Source organism: Tilletiaria anomala (genome assembly GCF_000711695.1).
Source record: "Tilletiaria anomala UBC 951 chromosome Unknown K437scaffold_9, whole genome shotgun sequence".
Classification (NCBI taxonomy): Eukaryota; Fungi; Basidiomycota; class Exobasidiomycetes; order Georgefischeriales; family Tilletiariaceae; genus Tilletiaria; species Tilletiaria anomala.
Window position 1 is genome coordinate 127089 of NW_013547013.1, and position 17784 is coordinate 144872.

General features: G+C 56.4%; 7 protein-coding genes across 7 annotated transcripts; 3 read left to right on the plus strand and 4 right to left on the minus strand.

Moving 5' to 3' along the window:
* The first annotated feature begins 47 nt into the window (after nt 1-47).
* On the plus strand, nt 48-2431 carry K437DRAFT_289917 (WD40 repeat-like protein). Its single transcript, XM_013389915.1, has 2 exons — nt 48-514; nt 588-2431. Exons 1-2 carry the CDS (start codon nt 173-175, stop codon nt 2403-2405), a joined length of 2160 nt encoding a protein of 719 aa, XP_013245369.1. The 5' UTR covers nt 48-172; the 3' UTR covers nt 2406-2431.
* K437DRAFT_292979 (uncharacterized protein) lies at nt 2425-5171 on the minus strand. The gene is made up of 2 exons (XM_013389916.1): nt 4496-5171; nt 2425-4406 (listed from the first exon to the last, which is right to left on the minus strand). The coding sequence occupies exons 1-2, from the start codon at nt 5039-5041 to the stop codon at nt 2472-2474; spliced, it is 2481 nt and encodes an 826-aa protein (XP_013245370.1). The 5' UTR covers nt 5042-5171; the 3' UTR covers nt 2425-2471.
* Nucleotides 5172-5422: 251 nt separating this feature from the next.
* K437DRAFT_272398 (uncharacterized protein) lies at nt 5423-6172 on the plus strand. Its single transcript, XM_013389917.1, has 2 exons — nt 5423-5631; nt 5753-6172. The coding sequence occupies exons 1-2, from the start codon at nt 5567-5569 to the stop codon at nt 6114-6116; spliced, it is 429 nt and encodes a 142-aa protein (XP_013245371.1). The 5' UTR covers nt 5423-5566; the 3' UTR covers nt 6117-6172.
* A 154-nt stretch (nt 6173-6326) lies between these two features.
* On the minus strand, nt 6327-7024 carry K437DRAFT_220517 (uncharacterized protein; the record flags this gene model as incomplete). Its single annotated transcript, XM_013389918.1, has 2 exons — nt 6327-6665; nt 6749-7024. The coding sequence occupies 2 exons, from the start codon at nt 7022-7024 to the stop codon at nt 6327-6329; spliced, it is 615 nt and encodes a 204-aa protein (XP_013245372.1).
* A 2873-nt stretch (nt 7025-9897) lies between these two features.
* On the minus strand, nt 9898-12480 carry K437DRAFT_186550 (uncharacterized protein). Its single transcript, XM_013389919.1, has 6 exons — nt 12162-12480; nt 11657-12053; nt 10419-11571; nt 10242-10346; nt 10080-10167; nt 9898-10005 (listed from the first exon to the last, which is right to left on the minus strand). The coding sequence occupies exons 1-6, from the start codon at nt 12367-12369 to the stop codon at nt 9983-9985; spliced, it is 1974 nt and encodes a 657-aa protein (XP_013245373.1). The 5' UTR covers nt 12370-12480; the 3' UTR covers nt 9898-9982.
* A 520-nt stretch (nt 12481-13000) lies between these two features.
* On the plus strand, nt 13001-14733 carry K437DRAFT_254120 (putative enoyl-CoA hydratase precursor, mitochondrial). The gene is made up of 5 exons (XM_013389920.1): nt 13001-13670; nt 13780-13907; nt 13998-14026; nt 14111-14519; nt 14610-14733. Exons 1-5 carry the CDS (start codon nt 13367-13369, stop codon nt 14628-14630), a joined length of 891 nt encoding a protein of 296 aa, XP_013245374.1. The 5' UTR covers nt 13001-13366; the 3' UTR covers nt 14631-14733.
* On the minus strand, nt 14610-17305 carry K437DRAFT_186560 (uncharacterized protein). Its single transcript, XM_013389921.1, has 2 exons — nt 16187-17305; nt 14610-16103 (listed from the first exon to the last, which is right to left on the minus strand). Exons 1-2 carry the CDS (start codon nt 17126-17128, stop codon nt 14808-14810), a joined length of 2238 nt encoding a protein of 745 aa, XP_013245375.1. The 5' UTR covers nt 17129-17305; the 3' UTR covers nt 14610-14807.
* Between the last annotated feature and the right edge of the window lie 479 nt (nt 17306-17784).

The following is a 17784-nucleotide window of genomic DNA, read 5'->3' on the forward strand; positions in this document are numbered from 1 at the left end:
GAGGCAACCTGTATGGTTTACGGATGCATGCCGTTCCTTTTGTTGCAGCTTGTGCACACCCGGCTAGACGGAGGGTTACCATCTCACACACCTCCAAAAGTGGGCTCACGAAGGGCCGGCATACAGTATAACTTTCTTTGGGTTCCCGTGATCGGTCGAGCGGTGCCTCATCATGTTGATGATATCGAACAGTCGTCCCAAGAAGCGCCCCTCTGAGGGCAAACGCGATAGAGAAGGCACGTCGGAAAGAAAGAAGGCTAATAAACATTCAAACAGACCTCTCTCCGCACAAGAACACGCAGAGCAAGCGGCGCTCGAAGCCAGCCTCTTTGGTGTCTCCAAGATACCCGTTACGACTACGAGTGTATCAAAGGGGAAAAGCAAGCAAGCCAATGCGGAGCAGCAAGATGATGAGGACCACTTTGTCGCTGGGCCTGCTGGAAGCAATGTCAAGCTCGGCAGCCGTCGAGAGATGCTAGAGCAAGAAGAGATGGGAGAGATGGATGATGATGAGGTGAGTTGCTATCACTTTAATAGTGTCCATCTCTACTTCTTCCGACGCTGATCTGGCACGCTGCTCCTCGCAGCTTTTCGTTATTGATGGCGGAGACAACAATGATGCAAATGTCTTGCCCGGTTCAGGTGCATCTGCGTCTAGCGCATCTGAAAAAGAAAAGATAATGTCGGACTCAGAAGAGTCTGGCAACGAAAGCGTGGACTATGAGATGGACGATGGCATGTCCGGGCAAGAAAAGGTTGAAAACGCTGAAGTCGACGCTTTGAAGGATGAGAGTCATGTCGACGATGCCAAAGTGGGCACAAATGCGTCACTAGATGGCCACGCTCAAAGACGACGCTTCAAGTCCGTATGGCGCGACCCTGATGATGCCACTTTGCAAATTCCGCTCGCCGGTCCCTCCGCAAGGGCTGCCGATGGCACATTCGTTGGCACAAAACGGCTAAGACGGCTGCGAAAGAGTGCGGATGAGATGTCGGTGGACGGAATCGAATACGAGCGACGGCTGCGTGAGATGTTCGAAAAGCTGCATCCGAAACCGGTCTGGGCGATGCGGATGTTCCGAAAACCAGCAGCTCGGCAGACGGAGATCGAGAAAACTACAGCGGAAACACCTACGAATGGTCTGGAGATTCAAGAACAGTCTGGCCCATCTTTGGCGGATCTCTTATCGCAAGAGGATACCGGTCTTCTTCGACAGCTCAAGTCCAAGACAAAAGCGACGCTTGCACCAGGCACGATCGAGATCGAACGCCTGAGGAACGCAAACGAAGCCCAGCCATTGTCAGACGAGGCAGCTATCGAATCGCTAGCATTCCATCCTTCGTCCCGCACATCGATCCTTATGACCGCCAGTCGTGACCGCCGGTTGCGATTGTTCAGCATCACAGGCGGCAACAGCAACCCTTTGTTACAAACGCTGCACATACCGGACATGCCTGTCAAAACGGCCATGTTCATCAGTGGCGCAGGCTCAGCAGAATGGAGCACAGCAAGCAGCAGCAGCGTCCTGATAAGCGGCCAGCGGCCGTACCTGTACGCCTGGGATCTCCAGAGTGGTAAAGTTATGCGCAGCAACCCTTGGCGCGGTGGTGCGGTGAGCGGCTCAGCCGATGGTGGGGATCGGGATCTGAGTCTGGCGACGCCGCAGCCTGCACATACCGGTGGTTCGCTGGTCGCATTCAGAGGTCGTGCGGGGATCGTCCACCTCGCAGACTGGGGCCGGTCGGGCGGCTCTTCCTCCTCGATCATCGCTTCCTTGCGCACGAGTGGCACCCTTGCAGGGCTGGCGTGGGATCGATCGTACGACCGCAGTCCAGACGGGCGGACGCTTGTCACGCTCAGCACAGGCGGGGAATTCGGCATCTGGGACACGCGCAACCTGCGCGCAGAGGTGGTGAAACGCGATCACGGTATTTTCGGCGCACAAGGCTTAGAGTGTAGCCCGGATGGGAGCAGCTGGCTTGTCGGCAGCGAGAATGGCATCGTGAGCAGGTACGATGGATCCGACCTGCTGAGCAACCCCGGCTCCGTCGACTTCAATACTGCTTCTGCTGCCGCCGACGACGCGGGCTTGAAAGTCATTCGCGGAAAGTCTGACGGCGCCATCTCAATTGCAGCGTCCAAGACTCTGGAGAACTTGACGACTGCGCTGACGACGATGCGGTTCAACCCAGACGGACAAGTGATGGCGATGGCGAGCCGGAACAAGAAAGACGCGATGCGCCTCGTGCATTTCCCCTCTATGCGCGTGTTCTCAAACTGGCCCACTTCTGGCACACCGCTCGGGCATGTCACTGGCGTCGACTTCAGTCCAAGTTGCCGGTTTGTGGCTATTGGGAATAGCAGGGGCAAGGTGCTGTTGTACAATCTCAGGCACTACGCCTAGGCCATAATTTTGAAATCACATTTGATACATATGCATGTTCTATGCGGCCAAGTGGTTCTTTACATCTTAGACATCGCCATCTCCATCTCTCGTAGCCGACCTCATAGCTCCCTGTCCGGCACTGCCCGCAGCTCGGCTTCCCGTGACGCGACGTTTTTTCTTCTTGACAGCCTCTCGATGCCTGCGCTTGTACTCCTGCGTCAGGCGACCCTTGTGTTCCTCCCAACGGGCCTCGATCTCCTCTTCAGTGTCTGTACGACAGAATGGAATGAACGATCCTGTTTTCTGCAGAAGTTGAATCATGTCTCGCGAGTTGCTTGGGTCGAACACAGGGAAAGGGTGGGGCTGCAGCGTCGTTCCTTGAACATAGCCTGCTTCTGAGTCTGCAGGCCGAGTCTGCGCAGCGTCCATAGTCGACAGCTCTATAGGCGAGCCCTCAACACCTTGCTCAGCTTCAGCATCGAGCTCAAAGTCCAGCTCGTCGTCCAGCTCTAGGTCAAGTCCAGCCATGATGGAAAATTGACCGCCGACTGGAACAGCTTCCTTTGGCTTAAACATGTCCTTAAGACTGTTGAGCTGGTAGCAGGTTCCCCGTTTTTCTTTGTCATCAACGCTATCTCCGTCAATCTTTTGAGCAATGACTGCATGTTTAGCCTCCTCGGTGCTGAGGTCTGAGTCTTCGCTATCGGAGCTATGATCGGAAGGCGACTGCAAAGCCGAAGCCGGAGCAGTCACCGTGTTGGCGTATTGCTCTGCAGGTGGGACAAATCGAGAGGGAGGCTCATAAGAGGAGCTAGAGCCTTCCAGAGTCTGAGTCTGCGCTGCAGCAGCCAGTAACGCCGCACGCCTGCTCCTGCTATTAGCGATCGCAGTATCTGCTTGGGTTTGGTTAGCAGATAATGCAGCGATGGCGGCTTCTGCTCCCGCTACCTGTGGCCTTGTGCTTTGCGTTGCTTGATATGATGAAAATCCATCGCGCTTCTCTTGGGGAGCTTCCTCGTCATCGTCCTCCGAGTCCTCCGTGAAAGGCCCTGTCGCGCGGCCCACGTCCGTCGCTTCCTCTGGATTGAGACCTTGTCCGAACATCTTAGCTAGGAGTCCAAGTGTTCCGCACCTTTCAGCGTCAAAGTCCGACGCTGCTGATGCTGCGTTTGCTGGTACCGCCCCGGCCGCAGCTTCGTCATAGCCATCTGAAAAGTCGGCCTCCGCGTCTGGGTCATAGGCTTTGAATCGCCACGTGTCATTTTTTTGGGCATCGCCTATGCTGCTAGCAATACCCGCGGCAGTGGGGCGCTTCGCGACGCTCCCGTTTTGTCCTTGGCTGTCGTCCAAATCGGACGAGATGACCGTACTTTCGCCTGCAGCTTCGTCTTCGGAGGTGCTTTCGGCTGATGATGCGCAAGATGACGTGGCCTCCTGGTCTCCATCCAACACCCGGCCAACGAGCGCCTTTCCGTTGAGGCGAGGGGTTCGATGCATCCGATTGCCCGACTTCGCATCGACGATCTCAATTCGCACGATGCTCCCATCTCGATCCTTAAGTATCCACTTCACGCGCGCTTGGCTTTGCCTTTCCTCTACCTTACCGTCCATACCCTCCATCTCGGCGTTGTCGCCTTCACCTTCGTCTCCGCCACTGGCATCGGTTGCTTCGCAGACCCAGTAGCCTCCTTCTGGGACCCCAGCCGAGCCAACCGTCTCTGCATCCTGCTCAAGGAGCATCCCTGTTAGATGCGAGCGTGGGTATCGCGTAGGATCGATTGTGACGATCTTTACTCTTTTCGTGCTGCGTTTCTTCCCGGCACCCGAAGAAGCCGGTCGGCCAGCGACGCTGGTAGCATTGGCCACCTTGTCTTTGCCCTTGGAAGTCTTGGGCTTGGAATTAGGTTTCGATGAGCCAGCGATGGCCAATGACCTTAGCGGCTGTGGAGGCGGCAGGCCGTGTGCGGGACGCATGTGCATGGGTCGAATCAGGTGGCCTGCTGGTGTCTTCTTCCATCCCTGTAAGCGGAGCGAGGTGAACCCGGCGAAACGAGTCAGCCCAATGCCCCGGCAAGCAAAGAGAGACTCTGGCGTAAGGCTGCACGCACCCAAAGCCCATTTTCTACGTCCGCGGATGTGACAGGTACATCCTTATTCTTCGCTTCTAGCCCAACTGTGCCTGGCACCTTGCTCCTCTTGCGTTTCTTCGACCGGTCAGCACTTCCATCCGCGGATTGGGCCATCCTTTCCGCTTCGAGCCTTTGCCTGAAGTCCGGCCGCGCGTCCCCGATCCTCAGTTTGGCACCTTTCCAAATGGTTCCGCTCAGCAGACGCTTGATCCTTTCGAGCTTCACTGTTGCTTGAGCGTCTTCTGAAGGGATAGAGACGTCGAGGAAAGCATACGGTTTCCCGTCCAGATTCGTTGACGCTCCAGACGGCGCAGAAGATGGTTGCAACGATGACGATGACTCGTGCGACCAGGTATCTATATTGAGAACTTGCAGGCCAAAGGAGGAAAACCGGGAGATGATATCGTGCTGCGACAACGAAGGTGTCAGACCCGAGATGTGCAGGCGTTTGATCACAGTCGCGCCGTCAGGCAAGACGCTGCCGTTGCTTGGACCAGGTACCGGCGTAAGCGTCTTTGACCGCATTGTCTAAGACGATCTGCAAGTGAGCTTGCTTGAATAGACCCACGCTTGGCTACGGTATGATCCTCTACAAGGCGAGATCCACGGCGAGATCAGTGCCAGTAGTGTAGCAGTACATTGTACGGCTCATGCGCCAAAAATCGATCCATCCCATGCTGGCGGGGACTTCGTCTCATCGACTCTCGATGCAAAAAAAGTTGTGGCGGTTGGCGGATGCACGGCGGCTGGTGTTTGCCTGATTAATTTGCACCGATCCCAATAATAATACACATGCATTGCCTTCCGGCCGAGAGCGCCACGTCGACTGTCCAGCGATTCGCAGTCCCTGGTAAGTTAAAAGTCCTAACTGTTCCCGAGTCAAGTGTGTCCAAAACCCATGGACGACCGGGGAGACATTCAGCGTTCAGCAGTAGCCACAGGCCAGAGCCAACTCGTAGGTACGGAGACCCTGGACGTCAAGTGCCGCATCAGCTGCAGGCTGCTCCCGTCAGTGTCTCTGTAACTCGCTTTTTCCTAGCCCGTAACAAGATGTCATCATACGGCAGCGCACAAGCGCAACAAGCGCAGACGCAGACGCAGCTACATTGGTGGTTGTGAGTAGAACATTGCCTGGTGTCCTCCATTCAAAGCGAGTCTGGATTCAGAACGCACAAGCGTTGACACCTCTTCCGCCAATTCCCGCCACTTTCCCCTCACCCGATTCTCTTATCAAAGCATCCCACTCGCCGCTATCCCGGTCCTATTCATCCTGACATCCTTCACACCCTTCTTCGGCTCCTCCAAGTCCTCGCGGCGCAACAAAATCACGCGACAGGCGTATGACCCGCGCACAGGCATTGGCCGCGGCGCCCCCGGCTTCCAGACGAACGTGGCGAAAGTGGCGATCCCACCTGACATCGCCGCGCGCATTCGCGCGGGGGAGGACGTTAGTGCCGAGGAGATCACGCAGGCGCTCGAGGACGTCAAGGCGGGCCGGTATAAGCCTAAGGAGCAGATAGAGAAGGAGGAGTGGCTGCCTGCTGGTGTGACTGGCGGGACGGTGCCCAGCAAGGGCGGCAGGAAAGGGAAACGACGATAACGCATGTATCATAGTAGCTGCCGTGCTGGCTAGCAGGTCTCTGCGGACTTTTTGCGAGAGTACATTATTTGCAGAGTGTTAAGCGGTGCCTGCTTGCTTGTGTGAAAGAGCGAGGAGGGTATGGCGATGCGAAATGCGTGCAGAGAAGCACGATAGATGCGATGTTAAGAAAATGCAGTTGCGAACGTGAAGCGATTCCCGCTTTAGCTGTCACTTCTTGGCCCATAAGCTTTGTAAGTCCCCTTGCGTGTTATCCTCAAAGACAGCATATTTCCTCTCAGGCTGCCTTCTCTCACGCTCGATACTGTCCAGCACCCATGCTGGAGTGACGAGCTTTGCGACTCTCTTCAGAACTTTACGCTTCAGCTCTTTCTGTGTTTTCTTTCCCGAAAGGCACATCGTGCTGATAGTGTGCGTTACTTTGGATGATGGTGTATATGATACGATGGCTCCGTGCAGCTGCAAAAGCCGGATCAGTTCTTGATTGGTGATGAGTGAGCCCGTGTAGCCATTGATGTAGACGACCACACCGTCGAATAGATTTGTTTGCTACAGGAATGCGAAACGGAAACAAGATTGAAGTGAGCGACTTATTTCTTAGAGTGTCTCGCGACAGAGTACAGCGAGCTCACCTTGGCTGCAGCCTGGTCTTGCAGCTTTCTGGCTCTCATCTTCATCCAATGGGTACTGCCCTCATTCGACCCGCCAGCGCGGTTGGATTGCTGATGTCCTGTGCTCGTGCTGACATAGTGCTGGGTGCGTGTGTACATGTCGGAATGCGTGATCGGATTCGATGCCTTGCAGAGGCCAGCTTTGGAAGTTAGTGCTCTTATTTGTACGGCAGAACTGTCAGAGAAAAGTGCCACGGGCGGTGGTTGTTGTCGTGGGAGATCCTTTGGCCCAGCCATGTTGAACTCGGATGAGCCTGCTTCGACTGTTCTGGAGGCTGCCGGCTCCACGCTTTGAAATCTTCTTCCTTGATCATCTATTCCTGATCTTCGCTTTGGCGAACGACTGCACAGATCACTCCTTCCTGCCGAACCGTGCTTGCGCTTTAGACCATTTGTGTTTATAATAGCGGATGTTGATGTTAACGGCTCTGCGGATGCGGAAGAGCCTAGAGGGTGCTTTCGCGAACTGTGGCTCGAATGTGCGAAAGATGCAATACCAAAGCCTTTTGGCCCTTCTTTACCATTTGAGTTGGGTGTGACTGTTACTTTCAGCGGCTTTTCTAACACGTTAAAATTTGACATCCAAGAACCCGATCGTGATCCAGGTGCCGACCCAGATTCGGTCCCAGGTTCGTTCCGAGTGCTCTTTTCTCTACGGCCAACCGTCGATGTGCTCGAAGACTTGGAACACTCCCCGGCATGCGAGTCTTCCGGCTTGCTACTATGCCGGTGCATCGTTTCATCGATGTTTCGCAGGACTTTAATGCTGCGAAACAGGCTGCCATACCGGAGCTGCTTGGATGGCGCGATGTACGCCGCCCGTCCGCCGTCGAGGGCCGTCTGCTTGCCACCGATGCCACCCATCATATTTGTTGAAAGGTTAAACAGGAGATAAAGCAAACTTGCACAAGGCGGTGCGAGGTGGCCAGATAACAACTGTGGTTAACCATGGCTAACGTAGCAGCACGATGCATGCAAACCTCTGATTGTGGTACAGTTCTCTCCGATCTCTCCGCTACCAAGGCACCTGGCACGTAGAAGGACAGTCAGCAGAGCTTTAACGGCGTCCACCACCGAAGACGCGTCTTTTTGCTGTGCGGGGCGCGCACATGACACGTACGTTTCACTTGTTCTTCACTTTCGCCAACCACCATCATACTCGATACATGTTGTCTTACCTCTTACAGAGCTGTCGCTTCAGTACGGGCGCGTCAGTTCTCATTCTCTCTCAACCTGTCTTCTCTACTCTTCCTGTGGTGAGAGTCAATGTCTCCCTCCATTCTCGATCTCGTTATGTATCACTTGGGAGCGTCTCGACGGAGAGAACGAATTCTCTTATGCCCAGTCGAAGGCGTTACTCTTACGTTATTCATGACCCTCTTCGAGTCGGAGCCGGTAATCCAATGTCATCGCGGCCCGCGACTCGAGCCTTCCGTCTTGGATTGACCCTCTCTAGAAGCACCAGGTGAGCGTCGTCCTCAGCATCACACACATCAACACCTAGCCCCGTGTCTTCGAATGTCGTCAGTCCAAATTGCACAGTCGGAAATCACATCCAATTGGTACATTATCAGTGCATATATGCAGAAACGTATTTAGCCTTCCATTCCCCCTAATGCCTTGTCACTTGAAGTTGCTGTCGAAAGTATGCACCCCCGTTGTGCAGAGAGCATCTGCTTGCGAGCCTCTCGCCCCGAGACGTGAATAACGTGCTTCCAACCAAAACATGTGGAGGTTACACGCCAGGACATTTGTCCGCCCTTGACAACTCGCCAGCCTTCTTGCTATTGCTACCAATTGCGTTGTAGCTATCATTTTTGCCTTTAGTGTTGCCGTTGCCGCACGCGCTGTTTTTCCTCTTGCCGCTCGACTTTCCAGCGCCATGGCCAATGACGACGGCGCCCGCAGCGTTATAGCGGATCTTACTGCGCGCTGAGGACGAAGCCGTTGAAGCGCACCGCGCACCGCCGGGTGAAGACGTAGATTTGCTTGCTCCTGCGCTGATGTAGCTGCTACCCGACAGTTGCTTCCCGGTTACCGTCGTCCTGCTCATGGACGGATCTGCAAGTGTGTCAGTCCGCTTGCATGGTATGCCACCAATGTCGCACGTCCGCGGAAAAGGCATAATTGGCACGTCGCTGCCACTGGACATCGTGCGGGTGCCGAGCGCAACTGTTTGCGAAGGGTCAAGAGTAACCGCAAGGAGACTCGAGCACTGTACACGCGGATGCTGCGCTTGGCCGAAAGGCGCTTCGACTTGTTTAGCCTCCTGTGCCCGTAGCGCAGCAAGACTTAGCGAGCGCTGTCTTTTGCTGTGCGCTGAAACACGCTTGTCAGGCGAGAAAGCTTGTTCGGACGGCTCGCTCCACATTTGTTCTTCGTTGCCCTCTTCATCCTCTTCTTCTGTGAGGCTAAGTGAAGCGTCATCATCTGCACCCCGCAACGAAGCGGCGCCAGGATAGGGTGTCAGGCGGTATAGCAGATCTTCCTCTGGTACCTCGTCAAAATTTTTTGGTGGCATGACCACCTGTCCCTGTGGGGTGAAGCTGATGTGGTGCGCGGAATCCATCCGCCATTCTCCCACACCATGCCTTCCTGTCCAACGCAGGACTCTCAAGCTAGGGCAGCGTCGTGAGAGCCTAGAGGGAGACAAGGAAAGACATCAGCGCTTGAAAGACGTGGCAGTGTGCGTCAAGTGCTTGGCCGGCTCACTTTCGAATGTCACGCTTGCCAGGAATCAGCAAGTTGAATGCGTTCGTTTGAGCCGTTGCGGCGCCAGGATACACGGGTATGGTGTCATGATGACTGCCTGACTCATGCTGTCGTCCGAGCGGGAGGCTGCTCGCCGAAACCGATACAGAGCAGTTACCCCGCTTCCTGATAGGGCTTGTCTGAGACGGTGCGCGTACAGCCTCAGTGGTGGCACTACGGCTCCTGACGTGCGCGTAGTTGAGCGATGACCTTGCAGGGGAGGCTGCCGCGGCGCTTCCGATGGAATTTGCCTCATGCGAAGGCCTCCAATCATTAATGGCGGGCAGCGAAGCCAAGGGGCTGCACGAAGGGCTTCCGAGGCTCGTGCCGACCGTAGCAAAGCTCGACCGACTGCTGTTGTGAATCATGGAGAAGCTCCGAGTGCTGCTGCTGACGGGTGAATCGCTGGCGGTTGAAGTGGAAGCGACGCCGGGTGAAAGCACTTCAGGGAGGACTGAGGATGGGTCCTGCGCGAAAGGGCCCAACGACGGGCTCGAAGTCAACTGTGGCGCTAGTGATGTCGCGTCAACACTGAGCACACCAAGTGGACGCGGACAATGCTCTTCTTTGATCGTAAGGGATACCGTGTCCAGACACGTGAGTGGGACCAGCGACGGCGACAGATTGAGCTTCAGTAGAAGGAGATAGCGTATGAGCATGGGGTGTAGCGAGCCTGTCGAAAACATACATGAGTTGCACTCACTAAAGTCATAAAAGGCGCATCCAAGAATGCATGCAGTTCTTTCAGTGTCCTGCAGCTGTCAAAAATCAACTTGAGCTGATCAGAGTCAATCAAGAAGAAGTCAAGCTGTGATGCACCGTGGAAGATCATCAATATATGTCAAGTAGCAAGAGTAGCGGAGGCCCGTCCGTCACTCACGCTCAGGTGCCGAAGAGTTGCACCGTGTTGCCACAGCAAGTCCAGATGCTGCGCTGGCAGTAGCCGCGGGATCGTAACAGCGTCCACAGGCGGAAGCGCCGCAAAGCCGGTCTTGGTCGGGGCTGCGGAGAAGAGGTTCGTGTGTGCACGTTCCTCCTCGGACGACGAGGCCTGCGCAAATACATTCGGGGTGATGTGGAACTGCGCGGGGAGCTCGCGCGACACGACGAGCTTTCTGAGCCCTTGTGGCACTCGGACGGCCTCGCTGATCGAGTCGAGATGGTCTGTGATCCAGCTGTGGTGCGCGCAAGATTCGTCGAAGGAGACGACGAGGTTTTCAAAGCTCGGCGAAACCTTGTGCACCCAGTCGATCTTGCTCCAGAGCCGCTTCGAAAGGCGTCCCTCGACTTTGCACAGTTCAAGCGTCTGCAACCGCTTGCAGCCGTGCATGACCGCGACGATGCCCTTGTCGGTGACCTTGGTGCCGCTGCTCTTCAAACGCAATTCCTTCAGCTTGCGTGCACCACAGCATTCAGCCAGTCTCTTGAGCAATGAGTCCTCGACAAATTTGAAGTCAAATGTGACAGACTCAAGCAGTGGCAGGTCGGACAGCGCGCCTGCAAGGATACGCGCACCGTCAAGCGTCAAGTTTGCGAGAGCAAGGGTGGAGAGGTGGTGCAGCTCATACAGCTGGCGGCATTCGAACCGAGCGGGCGGATCAAAGTCCAGCAGTGGGGAGCCATGCATGAATCCAGCCAATGGAACAGATGCACTCGAGCTGTGGGACAGGTCCTCGCATTCAGCCCCTCCAAAGTCAGAAATGGACAGCGCTCGAGTTTGACGGGCGAGCTGCGAATCATCTTCACCGTCTTCTTCGAGTGTGTCGACAAAGTCGAGGCCAAGCACTGATGTGGCGATGGGATCGAAGCGAAGATCCTCGTGTGCGGGTCCAAACAGGCCTAGACCGTGAATCGTAGTCCCATCGTACTCGAAATCGTGCATGAGCGTGGGGAGACTTGGACTAATACTGTTTTGACGAGCTGCTGGTGCTGCCTGGTCAGCCGCATGAGCGCGACAAGCGAGAATGCTAAGATTAGGTGCCACAGAGCTTAGGATTTCGCACAAGGAAGGAGAAGGCTCTCGTCTGCTCGCCCTGCAAATCAGATGCATTTGTCAAAAGGCACTTTGCGTTGTGTATGTGCTTCACGACCGAGAGAGCGCGCATAGCGTGTACCCACCACACGAAGCCTTGCAGATTTGGAAATCGAGATAAGAGCGTGCTGAGACTCGCAGGTGAGAGAGGTACAAAATCCAAGTCGCTGTCGGTACGAAGCTCTGCCTGCCGAAGTGCCTGACGGATGATGATGCCAGCCACATGTTCGGCGTACTTGTCCGCTCGAGTGAAGGCGTTGGCAAGCGCGCTGCATGAACGCTGCGCACTCGGTATTGACTCCTCATTATCAGTATCTGCATTTGGACCACCTTCACTGAGCAACCTGTGAAGCTCCGCTTCATCGTCCGGCACCAGCAACGTGCTGTACAGCTGTTGACAGGTCGCATATGCGAATTGTTTGGAGACGAGGAGAAGCGGTACGGCCGTACTGGGCTCAGCACGGATGACAGTCGCTAGTAGGTCTATTCGGTTGACGAAAGGAGTCATAAGCCGGGCATTAACCAATCAGAGCCAGTTCGCACCGTGTTCAGGCGGATACAGTCGCTGCATGTTAAAGCAATCCGACTCACAATTGAAGAGAGACTTCGGTAAGTCTTGTATGCCCAAGCTAGGCTCAGAGGCAGAGTTAGCAGCCTTGCCGGAGATTGAAGCTTTGGGGCGACTGCCACTGCTACCACCTGAGGGCCCTGATCGTTTGGAGGCCTTGCTTTTCATGGCTGTCAAAGGTGTGCGGACATCAGCTTGACGCTTCACGCTGTTGAGCATACGAAAAGCCATGGAAAGTATTCAAGTGAAAGAATACCAGCAAGTCCCTTTGTAAAAGTACAAGACTATTGACTATTGCACGAGAGTCTCGCGCCTTTGAGCATACAAACAGACCCCACTCTGCGAGAAGGCTTCCAAGCCTATTGGGCTCTCACGTTCGTATCAGTGGGAATTGAGACGAACACTTCGCAACGCACAGTTACCATAACTCGGCAAACCACATGTGGATGCCAGATGCTTCGTCTTGCGTACAGCGGCCACTATGGAGCTCGCTGCACAAGCAGCACGCTTGACTATCAACCATGTGGCTTCGATCGTGTTTTCTCGTGGAGCCGTCATGGATGCCTTGAACTCGCATGCACGCAAGCAATGGCTAAACTCCGGCTTGCTGATCACACCCGCGAGCTACCAAGGGCGGGCAGGTATCTTGTGTGCTTTCTCAGCAGCTGCAAACATGACTCCGGGGCGTCTTCGTGGGCCGTTTCTCCCCTGATTTCACATGAATGCATCTGCCTCGGATGCGTTGCTTCATCTCAGACTAACATATGCAATACGGAGGGAGGGATGATCTGGCGTATTTGACGAGTCCGAGTGACTCGGGGGACCATGTCAGCCAGCAGTCAACGCGTTGCGGGGTGCGCTCTCGAGCCACAGGACAGCCGCAGGCCGCAGCCACCCAATAAATACGTATGAGCGCCATAACCACCCCATACTGACTACTAATGGTCAAGCAACACCCATATACCTTCAACCCTAATCTACCCCAATTGCTGGCCGACGCTGGCCTGTTATAGCCGCTTGTTCCGAGGTTCCGCCTCTCGTACTCACACTTCACACCCACCAGATTCAGATTCTGGGATCCTATATTGTGTTGCCCTCGAGAGAGTGATCGCCTCATCTTCACGCCCAACGACGGTGGTGAAAGGACACGTCAACCGCCACACCAGTTGCCAGCTCGTATCGGACCCGCAGAGAGAAATTCTATCCACGGTGATCAGAACTCGCAAAGATGATCGCTCCCTTGCGTCTGTGCGCCCGCAGGTCGGCCGTCGCATCGGCCGCACCAGTCTCCATGCGTGCGCTCTCTGGTTCTGCCGTCCGCCTTTCCTCCGCGGGGAGTTGCAACTACAAGAACATCATCGTCTCGGACGTTGCAGATGGAAAAGTCCGCTTGATCACGCTCAACAGGCCCAAGGCGCTCAATGCGCTCAACTCGGAGCTCTTCCACGAGCTCAACGATGCAACCGACAAGGCGGACAATGACCCGGCTGTCGGCGCGATCGTCCTCACGGGCAGCGACAAGGCCTTCGCTGGTGCGTTTCCTCCTTCAGGGGCGCGCCATCTCTTGGCGCTAGTATTGCGCCGGATTGCTGCTGTGGTGATTGCTAACGAGTCTCCTTGAGCCCCCGTTATGACTTGCAGCCGGCGCGGACATTAAGGAAATGAAGGACAAGCAGTATGGTGAGGCATACAAGAACAACTTCCTTGGCCATTGGACAAAGATATCTTCAATCCGAAAGCCCATCATTGCAGCTGTCAGCGGGTATGCGGTAGGTCGCTGAAGAACTTGGAAAAGCCATAGACGTGGAAGTTGTAAAACTGACTCTAACGAACCCGCGATACGTCCGGGTGATACCCAGCTTGGAGGCGGATGCGAGCTTGCGATGATGTGAGCAGAAACTGTGTTTGACAGTTTCTAAAGCGCTCCAGGTACTGATCCAAGGAATGCACGTGTCATAATATTCCACTGTAGGTGCGACATCATCCTCGCTGCTCCAAACGCCAACTTTGGTCAACCGGAGATCAACCTCGGCGTAATTCCGGGTGCAGGCGGCTCGCAGCGTCTTACTAAGGCAATCGGCAAGTCGCTCGCCATGGAGATCATCCTGACGGGACGCAACGTCACTGCAGAGGAGGCCGTCGCGCACGGTCTCGCGAGCCGCATCGTCAAGGAGGGCAGCGTCGTCGATGAGGCGGTGAAAGTTGGCGCGACGATCGCAAAGAAGGGCCAGATCGCCGTGCAGGCTGGCAAGGAGGCCGTCAATGCTTCTTACGAGTTGTCACTCAACGAAGGCCTCCGATTTGAGAGGAGACTGTTCCAAGGCCTGTTCGCGACCAAGGACCAAAAGGAGGGGATGTCCGCCTTTGCGGAGAAGCGCAAGGTGAGCGCGGCTCTCTCGTGGAGCTGAGTGTATCCATATCACGCAACTTCTGCACGAACAGCGCTGACGCTCGCTTTCCTTTTCTCCCAGGCTCTTTTCACCAATGAGTAGAACAGCGAACACCATAGCGTGTAAAACAGGACCCGCACATAGCCAATAGTTGTACCAATTCGAAAGGCACATATACTCAATTCCCAAGTAGCGGAAGCAGGAGCCACAAAGTACAAGTTTGACACGAATGACAGAAAACGAGGGGCAAGGATGTGTGGGGGGGAGGGGACAACGCGATTATACCTCCCACGCCTTAGGCTGCCCATCGTCGCGCTGGACGCCCCTTCTGTCCACCTCGCCACTGGCGATGCCTTCGCCGTAGCCGAGCCCGCCGTTGCCATTGATAAGCGGCGGCAGCAGCGTCGGGTGCGGGCCATTGCCGTTCTGCCGTTCGCTGCCGCTGCCCTTCAAGTCCGAGAGACCGATGACGTGCATAAGCTTGTGCTGCTCCTCGCCGACAGGATTATTGCGCAGCGCGCTGCCCCCGTCGGCCACCGCTAACGGCGCGGTGGCGGCATCAGCGTCGATCTGGCGCAGGCGCTCTGCGCGCGCTGCGCGCCTGCGCTGGTCTGCAGCCTCGGCGAGCGCGCGGTGCCGCTCGACCTCGTCGAGGATCGCGCGCGCGCCCTGGTCGTCAATGAGCACCTGCGCGACCTGTTCGCCGAGTCGCGCGGCGTCTGCGGACGAGCGGCAGACCGCGCAGAGGTACGCGTGTGAGCGGCGCGTCCCGTCGAGAGAGACGACGTTTGCGGAGAGGTGCAGCCGCGCGCCTGTCGTCGAAGGCGGGGGTGTCGCGAGGTCGTCGAGAGAGACGCTCTCGGTTGTCGGCAGACGCGGCAGGTCCGAGGGCGCAGAATCGGCGGGGTCTGTACCTCTGGCTTCGGCGTCTGCAGCTTCTTTTGCACTCGTCTCGAGGCGCTCGATGCCTGAGCGAGACGACTCGTTCGTGGTCGCTGGGACCGCCAATTCATTCATGCGGTGTCCTTCCACCAGCAGGTCGTCTTCATCATCGGCGCTGCTGCTCTTCTCCTTCTTCGCTATCCTCGTCGTAGCCATCCGCCTCTGCTCTTCCGTCTCGTCTCCGATCCACGTGTCAACGCCGACGGGGATGCTGCAGCCTCCTTCTAGCGTGCGGAGCAGCGCGCGCTCCGCCTCGCATCTCCACGTCGACTTCCAGCAGCCAATGGTGGCGATGATCTGCGCGATACGCTTGTCACGATTGTTCGCGGAAGTTGCTCCGGGCGGTGGGGAGCGTACCTCGATCGCGAGCGAGCCTTGGCCGACCGAGTAATACAGCACCGGCGGGCAGAGGTACGCGGTGATGCGCGTCTCGAAGGACAGGCGGTGTAGGCCCGCCGCGGCGAGGATCAGCGCCGTGTACGGGCCCGTGGGCGAGTCCAGCTTGGCGAGGCGGGTGTTGATGTTGCCGCGCACGTCGCTGAAGACCAACTTGGGGTAGCGACTGCGCAGCTGCGCGACGCGGCGCACAGAAGATGTGCCGATCACAGAACCTGGTGGAAGCTCGTCGAGGGTCTGCAGTTGAGAGAGAATTGCAATATTCAGCACCAGGATCCATGAAGAAAGGGATCATCTTGTAATGAGCAGTTGTCACGCACCCTGTATGGTAGACCATCCTTCATGACCAATGCATCCCTCGGATCCTCTCGCTCAAGAATAGCAGCGATCTCCAGTCCGTCGGGCAAGGTTGTGGGTACGTCTTTCAAGCAGTGCACGATGGCATCGACTGCACCAGCCTTGAGTGCCACCTCGAGCTCTTTGGTCCAGATCGCCTTGCCCTCTCCGCCAATGACGTACAGCGGCGAGCGCTGGTTCTGGTCGCCGGCGGTGGACATGGAGGTGATGGGGAAATGGCACGGCTGCTGCAGTTCCAGTGCGGAGATATTTTGTGAGAGCACCTTGAGCGCCTCTTCGCTATGCACACCTTTACTACTGCTGGTGCTGGCGGCATGGAAGAGCGGACTAGACCGGCCGTACCTGGCTTCAAGCATGCTGTGCACATGGCTCGACTGGATGAGCGCCAGCTGGGAGTTGCGACTGGCGAGGACCAAGCTGTGCTGGGGGTCGAGTTCGAGCGACTCGCCTTGCCTCAGCGGGCGCACGTTGGCGTGCTCTTTGAGGTACTCGGCGTGCGAGACGAGCTGGCCGTTGCGCGCGCTCTTGATGAGGTCTGTATCGCTGCCGGAGCGCGAGATGGGTGGCGTAGACGCAAGGTCTTCTGGCGTGCGGTAGAAGACGCAGCGCTCGGCGAACGGTGGCTTGAGCGATGAGGCGGGTGCTGAATGCGTCGGTGGGTGACCCGGCGGCAGGGGCTGCGAAGGAGCGTGGTGGACGACGGGGCACTGGGGTGCTTGCAGGGTGGCAAAGTGCATCTTACCCGATGCAGTTTGCGCCAAAGGGCTCGACTTGGGACTGCGGGCTGCCGAGTTGCCCCCGCTCTGCTGGCTACTGCTGCTGTTGCTGCTGCGCTTGAGCCGGCTGCCACTGGTGGACGAGCCCTGGTGGGGTGGAGGCGGTGGGAGCTGCTCAAGCATGGCCATTGTGGGGGGGGGGACTGGAAGAGGATGGCTAGCGCAGACGAGTTGGGAAAAGTTGGCTGCCTGACAAGCCTGGGGTCGCAGACTGCTTCCAACGCCGGCGCAGAGGGAGGAGGGCAACTCGGCGATCTCTCCTTACGCCGAGCTTTGGACAGACGAGAGCATAGGAGTGTCCGGTGGTGTCCCTTGGAGAGGAAGAAGCGGATGGTCAGCAGCTGTCCTCCTTATGATAATCCTGACAAATGCAAATCCACCCATGCGCTACTCGCTGGAAACCCGGGGAGCCCCGCCCCGTCACGCCACGACCAACATAGTTTCCGGTGATTTTCCCTATTTCTCCTACAAGACCACTCACCGCCTCGTCCTCGGCTTGTCTCATACATGGAAACGTCGTGTCTCTAATAGGCTGGCTCATCGTCAAGCAACAAAGAGGGGCTGTGAGCTTGATTGCCGTTACATTCATTACTATCTTCAGCTCGGTGGCACATGACTCCAAGTGTCTTGCAGCCGAGTACATGATCACAAGGGTCTCGTGTTCTTTGCCGTTCCACAGAGGCGGTCTTGTGATGGGCATCGCCCTTCCCCACTTGCCTTGGGTCAAATTAGCACTCCAGAATGGCTGGAATGTTTGGGAAGCGAAACGAGCGAAATGCCGTTGA